We start from the raw sequence: 13457 nt of genomic DNA, 5'->3' as shown, positions 1-13457 counted from the left end.
AAAGGAAAATAAAAGCATCAATAGGCCACAATGTCATTCATGTGATTACCTCCAAAAACAACTTGTGGAGGTGGCGAATGTCAAATCATTGTGAAAATTACCTACCTGGGTGCCTTTATTTAACCTGATTCCTCCTCTTATTTTAAAGTCATTTCTTACTGGTTATGTGTCAAATACCAAGGCTCTGAGTAATCGGAGATCATGCAGATGATATTTTCTAAAGTTAAATGTACATAGGACTTCAATATCATAATTGCGTTCCATCTGGGAACCAGGATCCCCTGGGAACCACTGCTAGGCTCCAAGAAATCTTCTAGGTTTGGGGCAAATTTTACTGCTCAGACAGTATCCAGTTCTTTTTAAAAATTAAGCTTTCATGAGCTTGGTGACTGTACCACACCGATGACAAAGCCTGAAACGGACATTCCTTATATGATCAAACTGAAAAATATGTGAAAGTAATATTAGGGGTGGGGGCATGGGTAACAAGGAATCCCAAGTCACTGCCTCCCGTGGCCCTGAAAAACAGTCTGTAAATGATTCCCGGTAAGAAAGAGCTGCCTTAACTCTTTCTGGATTTAAAACAGTTCTCTACTGAATCTCATAAAGAACATCTGCGCATAAATGAAACCATACAAATGCCAGGTTCAGCAAGAACTGAGTAACAGGCTCAAAGAGGAATAAGCCTGGGTGCCTGGCCCAGGAGGAAGGGGAGAGAACTATTAAGACTCAGATTCCAGGCTGAATGTATTCCATGGAGAAGGCCTCACAGGCACAGAGTGTGAACCAAGCTTACTCCCCCACTACTGCTTTGACAGATGGGCCATACGTAACGCTGCGAAAGAATTATGCTTTTTTTGAGCTCATGTATCAAAAGCGGTTTTGAGGATATACCAAGATGGAAAAACCCACGAATTTTTTTTATGTTGACTTCCTGAAGAAGACAGTATTAGTTGCATGCCAGAGACATAAAACAACAAATCAGTCTAACCGTAGGCCTACCTGTAGAATTTTTATTTAAATGCATTTTTTAAGAATTCATTTAAGAGAGCTTCTTAAGTTACTATTGATAGTTTTACTTGCAGATGATACTTATTAGCCAAATCACTGTTGATTTTTTTTTTTAAGATTTTATTTATTTATTTGAGAGAGAGAGAGAGAATGTGTGTAGGAGCACAAGTGCAGGGGAAGGGCAGAGGGAGAGGGAGACTGGGATTGTGACCTGAGCCCAAGGGAGACACTTAACCGGAGCCACCCAGGCGCCCCACGAATCACCACCAATTTTTAAGGCCACATTTTTCTAAATGCTCTCTAATAGTAGTAGTAGTTGAAGCAACTGAAGCAAAGTACATTAGACCTCTGTTTAGAGCAGATTGAAAAAACGGGTCTAAGGTTAGCACCACCTCTGACGCACTGGCCAGCATGGTGGTTACAGGTGGTAGCGGCAACACTTGCTAAGAAGCATCCTGAGGCCTTGTCAAGCCACTGTTTGCCTTGGACATATCAGGAGAAGTTACAGTGCTCACGATGCTTAGTCCAGGGCCTCAAATATGCACAGGGCTGGCTGACAGATAATGAGTTATATTGTAAAAAATCAATTTCAGGGGAGCCTGGGTGGCTCAATCTGTCAAGTATCTGATTCTTGATTTCGACTCGTGTCATGATTTCATGGTCATGGGATCCAGCCCCATGCTGGGCTTCGCGCTTAGCAGGGACTCTGCTTGAGATTCTCTCTTCCCTTCTCCCTCTACCCCTCCTTCCACGCACATGCTCTCTTTCTCTCAAATAAATCAATGAATCTTTAAAAAATGAATTTCAGAAGAAACGTAATTTTTTTAGTTGGTGAAATAGCTAGAGTGGCTTAGAATTCTAAGAAATGAGGAAAAACAGTATGCACATTGGTTTGCTTCTTTTCAAGCATGAGAGTCAATAAGCCTCAGGCTTGACTTTGCTTAGAGCTAAAAGTACCTCTAGAGCAGCCTTGACTCTCAGGTAAGACAGGTCAATGTTGCAAGGTTGTACTGGCCTCATCTCTGCTCAGAAACATTCATCTTTCTGTCTCCTGTTACGACATGGATCAGAAGGGGACTGGGAAACTTCTGAGTCCTACACAGAAAGGTGGCCTTTTATGCCATAGTCCCTTTTGCTTCCCACCTCCAAATCTTGGAGAGAAGTTCTACAAGACCTTGATCTGGAACACTTTCAGACACGGAGTTTAAAGTCCCCAAGAGGCGGACTTTAGCGAAGTAAGGCTGCAATAGTGGGGGTAATGAGGCATCCACGAATTAAACCTCAACAGAGAGCTAGATAGGGAAATGTCACCATCTTTCACCCTTTCAGACCCCACAGGAAAGCCTGTCTTTGCCACCAGATTTGGTAATAGACATACTGAGAGCTAAGACAGTCTAGGAGCCTACAGGTCAACCCAAACAGATAAATCCATGGGATGATATTAACTCTAGAACCCAACTGTTTCAAGGATCTGGTCATGGCACAGAAGAAGCTTTAAAGAAGTGAACATTAAAAACAAAATGGCAATGCTGACAAATAAAAGACTGTTAGGTGAATCCAACGGGGTCTAGTTAAAAGGAGATTCTGATTTTACTTGGAGTTTTACTGGCAGAATTCTCTGGTTATTCTGCTGAAACCTAATTTTAGACCTACAATTAACATCAGGCACATGGGAATATGATATACTGAGTATGGCAAGATGCCTAACTAGCAAAACAAGCCAAAAAAAATTTTTTTTTGTCCTATAAACAAATGGTGATTTGTCTTCTTTTTCTTTGTCTTTTTTTTTTTTTGTCTTTTTTTTAGAATTTTACCCATCCATCTGGAGTTGGAGAAAGGTGTGATACCCCAGCAACTCTCTTAGCTAAAGGATGTGAACTCCCTTTCATCGAAAACCCTGTCTCTCAAGCAGAAATACATACAAATAAGCCTCTCAGTGTAGGCAGACAGAAAAATAGTTCTGACATTGTTCAGATTGCGCCTCAAAAGTTGACTCTTAAATTGAGACCAGGTATGTTATAATTTCCAGGAGCATTGGCTCATGTAATACATCTCATGCCACATATGGTAATGCCACTATTAAGCTAACATATCTTGTACCATCTTACATATCATTGATTATTTTGACTCAGATTTCCCATTCTGAAGGAAATAGAGAATCGCTGGCCTAACACTTTTCTTCATTCACATCGGTCACTTGCACTCCAAACGTGTTACTAAAATAAGCTTATCTAATAGTAAGCATTTGAATTACTCAAATGTTGTTAAGGCTTACCTCACATTTCTTTCAGCGTTGTAATGTAGCTTTAAACTCCTCTTTATGTTCTTCTCTTTTGCTAAAACCACATACAAAAAAATTCAGCTTATCTTCCATCTAAATGGATGCTAGCTCTCCCAAGGAGATATAAAATATCCTAACTTTTAGCTCCTTCAGTAGCTCTAAACTCGCTGCTGAGAGATTCTCATGGGCTCATTCACTTGTAAACTTTACCAGATAGTTTATGAAATCCTAAGTATCTTCAACTTCAGTTCTCACTGAAATGAAATAGCCAGGTGACCCAGTAATTGGCCACTCACGAAGAAGCCTCCATGTATTTTCACGGATTTGCTTTTCTCCGGGGGCTTTGCAGGCAGTGAACAGACTCTACAAGTGCAAGTCCGCCAGACAGAGGATTACCCAGTGGATTTGTATTACCTCATGGACCTCTCGGCCTCCATGGATGATGACCTCAACACCATCAAAGAGCTGGGCTCTCTGCTTTCCAAGGAGATGTCTAAATTAACCAGCAACTTTAGACTGGGCTTCGGCTCTTTTGTGGAAAAACCCATCTCCCCTTTTGTGAAAACAACACCAGAAGAAATCGCCAACCCTTGCAGGTAAGTAAATGATTCTCTGGCATTGTGGAACACTGATTTTCTGTAAAGATAGCCCCACTCTGAGCTGCGCTTGGCAGGATCTTGCTAACTCCCTGGCATTTCCCACCTGCCAGGTTGGATCTCAGCAGCTCTCTCAGTTGCCTGGGCTTCTTGAAACCAAGTTGACCTCATCTTAATACCTGGTTCTAGTCTTGGGTTCTTGCAGCATTCTCATGTCTGTCTTCCTGTGTAGCAGCTTTTTCAGGATGTGGCAAATTTGACTTTGTGTTTTGTAGACTAGGGAAGCAAATTTTTCACTGTAGGTACCAATGGCCTGTGTCCATCCCAGCCCCTCAGAGACATTCTAGGCCCAAGGACCACCACTTTTTGAGGCTATTGGACAGTAATTCACACTTTCTCAAGGTATCTTTCTCCACTACGATAACTTCTGCCAAAATAACAATTTGTGCAGCTCCATCTGACATACTTTGGGAAATGAGGATTTCTCTTTCTGCTTAGAGAAGGACTTGGCAAACTTCACTGCTATCCAATTCGATAGAAATGAAGCATTATGGACTCCACTATACCCAGTTATTATCAACTGTTAAAACCATTTATTATCCGGATGATTGTCAAGGGCAAGTTGCTTTGTGATGGCTTACCTGTACAGTCTATGACATATTCAAAATCAAATTATTCAATATCTTTCTATAAAGAAGATCTACCATTTGCTCTGTGCCAGACTCTGTGCTGAAGGTTTCACATGCATGACCTCATTCAATCTTCATAATAACAGCAGTTGAAAGCAAGTTTTATCATACCTATACTCAGAAGAAGTAACAGAGGCTCTGCCAGGTTAGTAATTTTCCCAAGGCCACATGACTAATCAGTGATCTGTACCAAGTCTACGTTGATCCCAAACCAAGGCCCTTTCTACTATGAATCTAGTGTATATGTAATGATTTTCCAAAACTATATTGACTTTTAATACTTGTATACACCTAAGGCATCATCTCTAAAAGACAAGCAGCTTTATAATATCATTTAAAAACATTTAGGGGCACCTGGGTGGCTCAGTGGGTTAAGGCCTCTGCCTTCGGCTCGGGTCATGATCCCAGGGTCCTGGGAACGAGCCCTGCATCGGGCTCTCTGCTCAGCGGGGAGCCTGCTTCCTCCTCTCTCTCTCTCTGCCTGCCTCTCTGCCTGCTTCTCTGCCTGCTTGTGATCTCTGTCTATCAAATAAATAACTAATAATAATAAATAAAATAAAATAATAAAATCTTTAAAAAAAAATAAAAATAAAAATATTTAATAGCACAAAGGTCAAACTTTCTAACTCTATCGAACCCTGTGAGAGATTTCTTTCTTAACATCATTCCTCATGCGCTATGTTTTGTTTTTTAGTATGACACCAACAGTGAGGGATTCATTGTAGTTTTGCAAAAGAGGAAGCAGAACCATGAAATGCTTAGATTTCTTATATGTACACACACATAAATATATATGAGTGTACAGAATAGTTTCTTATTGCAAAGGCAATACAAGGCCATGTGAGAATGCAGACAAAAAGAGGAAGAGGAAAATTATTTTTAATCCCACTCAAAAAGATGGTGTTGTAATCTTAGTTTATGTGTATTTATTTAAAATTCTAACAAAAATAGTCTTTTTTATATTGTGTTTTCTAATTATTCTGCATTTTAATGTAAATCTATTGTTACCTAGGTACTCAAAATCAAATTATTTTGTAATGAGTACCTACTTCCTTCAATTGCTATGCTAAGAAAGTATCAGCCAAACATGAGTCTCTGTTAGAGGAAGGACTCTGATCAAAACAGGGGAGTCTCCACTCAAAATTTCCTGGCGTGACCCAAGTCTGACATTCTGCTTTGCTTTAGCTGCATGGGTCTCCCAGCCCTTGAGTCTGTTTACTGAATTAAACTAACATTTCCTTCCACTTTCTAAAAAGCACAGAGTTCTAGTAGGTTCTATCTAGTAATTCTAAACCACAGAGGTCAATTTTTTACAAAAAGATAGGAATGCTAATTCTTTGGTTTCAGAAGATGCTCAAATGCCATTTTGGTCCAGTGTGAACAAGCTGACCCAAATAAAAGATTAAGCTAACAATTTCCAAGAACAGTTAGATTATAGGGACAGTGGCTCACCTCACATAGTTCCATACATTTTATCTCATGTAACCTTCACAAGAACTTTGTGAAGTAGGTAGTATTATCAGTCTCATTTAACAGATGAGGATACTGAGGCCCAGCAGTGGTAAGTGACTTGCCCACGAATAAAAAACTATTCAGTCCTTTGATTCTAAATCGAATGAATTTTCTTCCAGCACACAACTACTCTAAATGCTAGTAGAGCAATTAGAACAAACACTAAATCATTGCCACTTAATAGGTAACAATTGGGGAAAAAAAATAAGGAACAATTGGAAAAGGAAATTAAACCTCTTTCTCATATAATTCTTTAAAATATATCTCACATTTTAAGGTTGAAAAACATTTGACTGCATAAAAAGTTTTAAGGTATATATCCCCAAACAGCATAAACAAAATTAAAAGATAAACCACAAAGACAAAATGTTGATATTTTTGAGAGAAAAGTTTCTTAAAATTAAGTTAGAAAATAAAAATCAAGAAAATGAACAAAAGATGTAAGTTGGCAATTGGCAAAAGAAGAAATACAAACTGAAAATAAATATGAACAAATGAGTGGTTTTAGTAGCAATAAAATGGAAATTAAAGATTAAATTAAGATGCCATTTTTAACTAATCAACTGGTATATTTTTGTTTTGACTTGTTTATTTTTTTTTATGATATAACTGATACAATCTTTTTGGAAAGGAGTTTGCTAATATGGATCAAAATGTAACTCAGCACTTTCCCTTGAAAGAACCAATTCTAAGCAGAGAGACGGTCTGCAAAGGTGTATGCAGAAGGATCACTGTGTTATTTAATTGCAGAAAGATTTATTAAATAAATTTTTAGTAATACATTATCAAACTGTGATACATCTCATAACTATTAAAATTTATGTTTTTATTTTATTTTTTATACTCTTATATTAACTCAAATTTTCCTCGGTTAACATGTATTATTTCTTTAATCAGGAAAAAAACCATATGATTCTAGAGGCAGCATTGATCAAATCTATGTTCTGTCCTCAAGTCTGTGCTAGACTCTGTGTAAAATTAATTCATGTAAAAAGTGACAGTAATGTTTAGTAAGCAAGTACCTGAAAAGCACATTGTGCTGTGTGCTTTGCATATTTTATCTCAGTCAGGGCTTACAATGATCCTACTAAGTTGATATTATCTGTGGTCAGCATTTCAGAGCTTCAATGAAAGCTAATGCAAGATATTAAAAATAAGAGAATGAGATTGCCTTCTGAGAATTAAAGTTAAAAATAATGAGTCAGAAAGGAAATACAAGAAGTTCCCTAGAAGTTATAGGCTGGCTCATGGACCCACCAGGTGAGGTGTCTTGGCAGAGCTGAAAGATTGAACAGGCCTGTAGGCTACTCATAGGAGGTTAGGGGAATGCCAAGAAAGAGCAGTCCCGGAGGCAAGTATGGGCCGTAACCATCCAAGAGCCTTAGCCCAGGCTTTTGCAGAGTTTCCAGTCCTGTCAGCTAGTAGGGCGTCCCAAATTTTTGTTAGCTGAGAAAGCTGACTGCAGGTGAGGGAGAGCCAGATACGATCAAGAACATCCATTCTGGAGATGGTTTTCTTGGGACAACTTAGGCTGCCGAGTTCTTCCAACTCTCCTTGTTCTGAAGCCTGAGGATATTTGGATTATGACCTACTTTCCATGAAAGTCTACCGACGGGAAGAAAATAACTACCTTTGCAGACACCAGCATTTTGGTCCCAGGAGAGCTCCATTTCTCAGTGTAAACAAATCCATAGTCATTTTCTGATTTGTGTAGTTGATTCTCATCACTCATGGGAGTATTGCTCTACAAACTCTCCGAACACTGACTTAGCCAATGCTAAAACTGCTGCTCCGAGGGGAAACACAAGATTAGGCTCATGCAAGCCTCTGGCTAATTTTTTTTTTTCCAATTGATCAATATATATCTTTATTTTCTGTGTCTTTCTTTTCAAGGACAACTTAACACGTATTGTTGATTCATTAGCATTGTACTCACAGCCAACAACACTGTATAAGTCATGCCAGCACAAAGCTTATTTAACAGATATATTTTCTCTATAAGGCCCATAACAGACTTCTTGCACTTGGGAACACTAGACAACAGCACTACACTTGAGGGCCATTCTAAACAGCAAAATCACCAAAAAAAAAAGCCCAAAAATGAAAAAAAAAAAAAAAAGAAAAAGAAAAAGAAAAAATAGACCATGAAAGGACACTTGTTTATAGTTTGAGAGCTGAAGCAGAACACAGAGCCTTGTTTTACCTCAGTGAATCAGGTGACTCAAATTTTTTGCCAGTCTGTGTGTGTACATGAGTGAATCAGAACATACAGAAGGTATTGATTTGGGAGTTAAAATAAATATTAGTGAGTATTGTGAAGAATGAAGACTGACTGTATACTTCAGGCAGATGAGCTTGGTGAACAGAAGCCTCAGTGTGAAAGATGCTCCAGCTTTCCTGTGCTCACAAGACAGGCTCCTGAACGTAGAAAGCTATTCTTGTAAGAGTCAACCTGCTCTCTCCAGCTGTCATAGTAGAACCACGCTTGGGGCCAGTCTTTTCGTCTCTGTACTCTATATACATGTTTCTCAAATATTAGAATGCATCAGGAAGATTTTAATGCATCACGGAACCCATCCCACACATGTCTCACTCAGTAAGTCTGGAAGAGTATCACAGATTTTGCATTTATAACAAGTTACCATGTGATGTTTGTGTGGCTGGTCCGGAGACTATACTTGAAGAACCTCTGCTCTATACTACTATCTCCATTGTATAAATGAACACCCGAAGCTCAGAGGGTTGAGTAACTTGTCCACGGTCTCATCCACAACTTCTAACTGGCTTTCAGAATAAGATGTGGCTGAATTCATGATCAGCTTTTTCTGTTCAACTGCAATATCTTTGGGGCAGATCTCATCCTAACATGGTGTTTCTCCCATGTGTCAACTGTTTTAAGTGGTAGTTTTATTCCTAGCCAGGCCCACAACAGTCTGTTCAGTCATTGTTGAGTTGAGCTCCAGAACCAAGAGACCTGCTATGATTTAGGGGCCCTTGGCAGGCAGAGTTGGGAGTACAGGAAGGAGCAGAGTAGAAAGAAGATGGGTATCTTTCTCAATCTTGCTACAAGGTGACTCATACTTGATAACAGCTTAAGCTATCAGAATACAAAGGAATTGTTTTCATCACAGAAACTTAATGGTAGATTTTGGTTGAGAAGCACTAGAAGGTAGTGATTACACACACACACACACAGGAGTAGAGAGTCTGACCTGATTATCTGTTATCTGAGCTTGAGCCAAAATAAACACACAGTAAGTGCTAAGTGGTAGCTAATACGGTCAATTTGGAAGGGGTAAGTGGGAGATGCTGAAACAAGCTTAACCGGGAGACTCACAGCCATGTTCCAGAGTCAGGCACTTGAGGAAAATCCATCTTCACTTAAGATGAAGTTGCTCAGCTAGTAGGTCCATTATTTGTGTGCTGTATCCATATTTCATCAAGAACATTTTTACATCTTACTTTTGCAGTAGTATTCCGTACTTCTGCTTACCTACATTTGGATTCAAGCACATTTTGCCATTGACGAATGATGCTGAAAGATTCAATGAAATTGTGAAGAATCAGAAAATTTCTGCTAATATTGACACACCAGAAGGGGGATTTGATGCAATTATGCAAGCTGCTGTGTGTAAGGTACGCTGAGGGCTAACACAAATTGCATCTCTTATCAGCAAGTCTATTTTGAAAAGTTTAGATAACTATCTTTCCTTTAATTGCCATATATCTACATTTCTTAAAACACAAAATTTCCAAAAATTTGTAATTCAGTCATGTTGAAACAGATACTTTTTTATGTCTGACATTCAAATGATCTAATAAAATTATAGTAGTGTTGGGAAAAATTGTTTAAAACAGTAGTCATGTATGATTAATTTTCAGAGATCAAGATTAGATTAGTTTTTGAATTAACCATGGTAAAAATAAAAATCAGAGGTAGAAATTAATGAAAAAAGTAAAAATGCCTTGTATTGGTATAAACTTCTACATAAATTTAAGATTATGATTAATAAGATTAGATATCTATTGTTTTGAACCAACAAAATAGATATCAGAAGCTATGTTGTCCCTACAACAATGCAGGAACACCACTCCTCTTTGACAATCAGGTATCCAAGGGAATGATTCCCCTTCTTCAGATGATAGCTTTTCCTGGAAAATACAAGGAAACAGACAGGGCTGAAAGTCCTGGAAGGTGGGTGGCTGGCAAGGTATTAGGGAAGGAAGGAAAAAAATAAGGTGGGATGGCCCTGCCAGGATGAGCTTTCCTCCCACTAGTTCTTGGACTAATATCAATTAAAGGGGAGAGCTCTACTAAGAAACAGACAACAGACCATCTTAGAAAGCCATATTCTGGAGGTCATACTTTGATAGGCAATTTTTACCTTTGTATTACATTTATAATTTTTGGATGGTATCAGTAGAAAGAGAAAAATGTGCCTAATTTTGGGTGACATTTTAATAAAACAGGCATCCTTTAAGTCCATTGTGTATTTCATTCTTACCAGTTTTGCTTCAGCTTGGATTTGGGATAATCTATGACCTCCCTCATTCCCTCTCATTTTTTGGGTACATTGAAATCTGGACAATAAAAATAATTAACTATGTACAAGTCAAGATCAACTGGATAGTGATTATAGTGGAACTATTTTTTCTCTCATCTGAAAGTGTTATCCAAGAAAAAGCAACTGTCATAGAATTTCGTGATTTTAATACATTAATAATTACCAACTTACAATAGATTAAAAAAGATCAAGATAGATCAGCAATATAGTTTTCATCATCTGAATGTATCCAATCGTAATTGATCTGCTCTCAAGAAATGCCTGCTTCTATCCCATATGACCCAAATGTTTCTTTCTCACTGTAGGAAAAGATCGGCTGGCGGAATGACTCCCTCCATCTCCTGGTCTTTGTGAGTGATGCCGATTCTCATTTTGGAATGGACAGCAAACTGGCAGGCATCGTCATTCCTAATGATGGGCTCTGTCACTTGGACAACAAGAATGAATATTCCATGTCAACTGTCTTGGTGTGTAACCTGCACTCTACATGGTTTCCAGGGTTGCATGTAGGCAAATGAAACAACACTCACTACAACACACATCAGAATAACCCACATTTGGTGAAAACAGTGCACATTTTCTGCTTTGAGATGAACAAATTCCCCTATGAGCTTCCTACAAGAACACACATGAGGAGTGGTATGTGAGAAGTTTGGGTCTACTATAGCTTGAATGACCCCAGAACCTCCTTCATTTTTCAAAGAGCCCAAGGTCAGTAAAAAGCAGTGCAGTCAGCTCATTCTGTTCTCAAAGACAGTTCCAGAAAGGGGGGCTGAGGCCAAAACAACAATCACCTAGGAGTTTCTGTGAATGATGGGTCCCAGAGTTGTGCCCCCTAATATCATACGTGTAGGCACCATGGTGCTTCATGGGGAACAGCTGTCAAGTACTGCTTGGCTGGTGTTTATTCACATTTGGTTTACTTTTGTCATTTAAAAGTTAAAATATTTTTAAAATGCTGGTAACATTAAAAGAAAAAAAAAAAAAAGCTCTTGACTTGTGCAAAACTTTCAGAGCTCTTTGACATACATGATCACATTTGATGCTCCCCAGAACCCTGGGTATCTAATAGTCCTTATAGGGACTGTGAGGCTTCCACACAACGTGCATGTGTTGTTCCCTCTGTCTGGAATGCCCTTCCCTCTGAGGCCGCTGAGAGACTCTTAATTATCCTTTAAAACCCAACTCAATGATGACCACTCCCAGAGAGCCCTCTTTGACCTTTGCTGAGCCCCAAAGTGATCAACCTTCCCCTTGCTCTAGTACATAGATATCTTCTTACCCATCATTATATGGAAATGTGTTTGCTTATGTTTGTCTGTCTTTCTCTACTATGCATTCCTCAGGACCAGGACTGGTGTATAATCTCTATTTCCTGCCAGCACAGTACCTGGAACACAGTGGGTTTTGACTATGTATGAAATAAAATTAAATTATGAAGCAGCAACCTGGGAAGGTCATATTATCCCCATTTAACACTTGGGAAAATATAACACAGAGAATTCAATTCTTAAAATGACAGTGCTATAGAAATGTATGTGAGAGAGAGAGAGACAGAGAAGAGAACCCAGAATACTAATATCAGATTGGAAAAACTATTTTCTAAAAAAAGAATTCAGTGATATATATAGATATAGATATAGATATAGATATCGATATTGATATATATATGAATGACATGGATCTCTTTTTTTAATTTATTTTATTATTTTATTATTTATTTATTTATTTATTTTATTACTTTTTTATTACTTTTTCTTGCAATTATTCAAATGTCCCATTAATAGACATCTTGGAAAAAGCAGGATCATAGAAGCAAAGATGACTTGTTGCTTAGTATGACTCTCTCATCTAATAAATGTTCAATTCATTGTTTCTCAATAAGTTGCTACAAATGCACAGAAGTCTTGGGTTATCTCCATGCTTGCCTACAGCACTGGACTCGGTTCCAGGGTCCACTAAACTATAGGACATGGTCCCTGGTCTTGAGGAGCACACACATAATATAACTGTGTGAATTAAGCCAATAGATCTAAGTCAAATAGAAAATGATACTTGTCCACTTATGAAGGGCTTCATGGTATGATCCTTGCTACATCCCCACAGCAGCTAAAAGTGCAAGAACCTGGAGATAGGAGGGGCCAGCGTAGGGGGAAGTCAGGCTTAAAGGTGAAGAATTCTTGGTGTTTGGGTAGTTGAAAAGCATCTGAACATGTCAGACTCTGGAAGATTTGTATTATCTGGATTCTACTATTGTTTACCAATAAAAATACAAATAAGATGGCAAGCATGTATTATACAGCCAGATACGAAGTTGGGTCATTTACCTGAGTATTTTAGGCAAAATTGCACTTTTCCCTCAATTTGAATCTTGGGTCTAACAAAGATATTAGACAGAATTACTCCCAGAGTGCAGAGAATATGTGAACATGTTAGTGTCCAGGAAGGATTACTTCCTCCACTTTGGCTGACTTCATGATCAACATATTCTTAGTTTCATTGTTTTTAGGCTTCTTTTTCATTTGAGTTTTCTCTTTGTACATTATCCACATCTGGAGTCATACAACAGCCAAAGGTGCTGCACGGTTTTTAACTTTGGCAAGTAGAGGCCATGTTCAAAGTTGATTAATCTATGCCTACTTTATTTTTGAAAGAACTTGTATCACTTGGGAATGAATGTGTCAGAGAAAAAAAAAAAATACATTGTGTTTTCAGTTGTCCTGAAAAAATATGGCGGCATCCCATAAAACTGATTAGTGACATCAAAACATCAGTAAGACCAAACCCAAAACTGGTGCAGGAA

At 38.4% G+C, this 13457-nt stretch overlaps 1 protein-coding gene across 5 annotated transcripts in view; it reads left to right on the top strand.

Moving 5' to 3' along the window:
* ITGB6 (integrin subunit beta 6) overlaps nt 1-13457 on the top strand; it is a 126043-nt gene that overhangs the window by 51955 nt on the left and 60631 nt on the right. For 4 of the 5 annotated variants that reach the window (XM_032857926.1, XM_032857925.1, XM_032857922.1 and 1 more), the window contains 4 exons: nt 2818-3022; nt 3642-3888; nt 9560-9725; nt 10960-11121. In XM_032857926.1, coding sequence (XP_032713817.1) covers nt 2818-3022; nt 3642-3888; nt 9560-9725; nt 10960-11121 — 780 coding nt within the window. The remainder of the gene's footprint in view (nt 1-2817; nt 3023-3641; nt 3889-9559; nt 9726-10959; nt 11122-13457) is intronic. The other variant, XM_032857927.1, reaches the window with a different exon arrangement.

This window comes from Lontra canadensis, unplaced genomic scaffold, assembly GCF_010015895.1.
Source record: "Lontra canadensis isolate GAN:19392208 unplaced genomic scaffold, GSC_riverotter_1.0 scaffold13, whole genome shotgun sequence".
Classification (NCBI taxonomy): Eukaryota; Metazoa; Chordata; class Mammalia; order Carnivora; family Mustelidae; genus Lontra; species Lontra canadensis.
The sequence above is the reverse complement of the archived record's forward strand: the minus strand, read 5'-3'. Positions and strand labels throughout refer to the sequence as shown.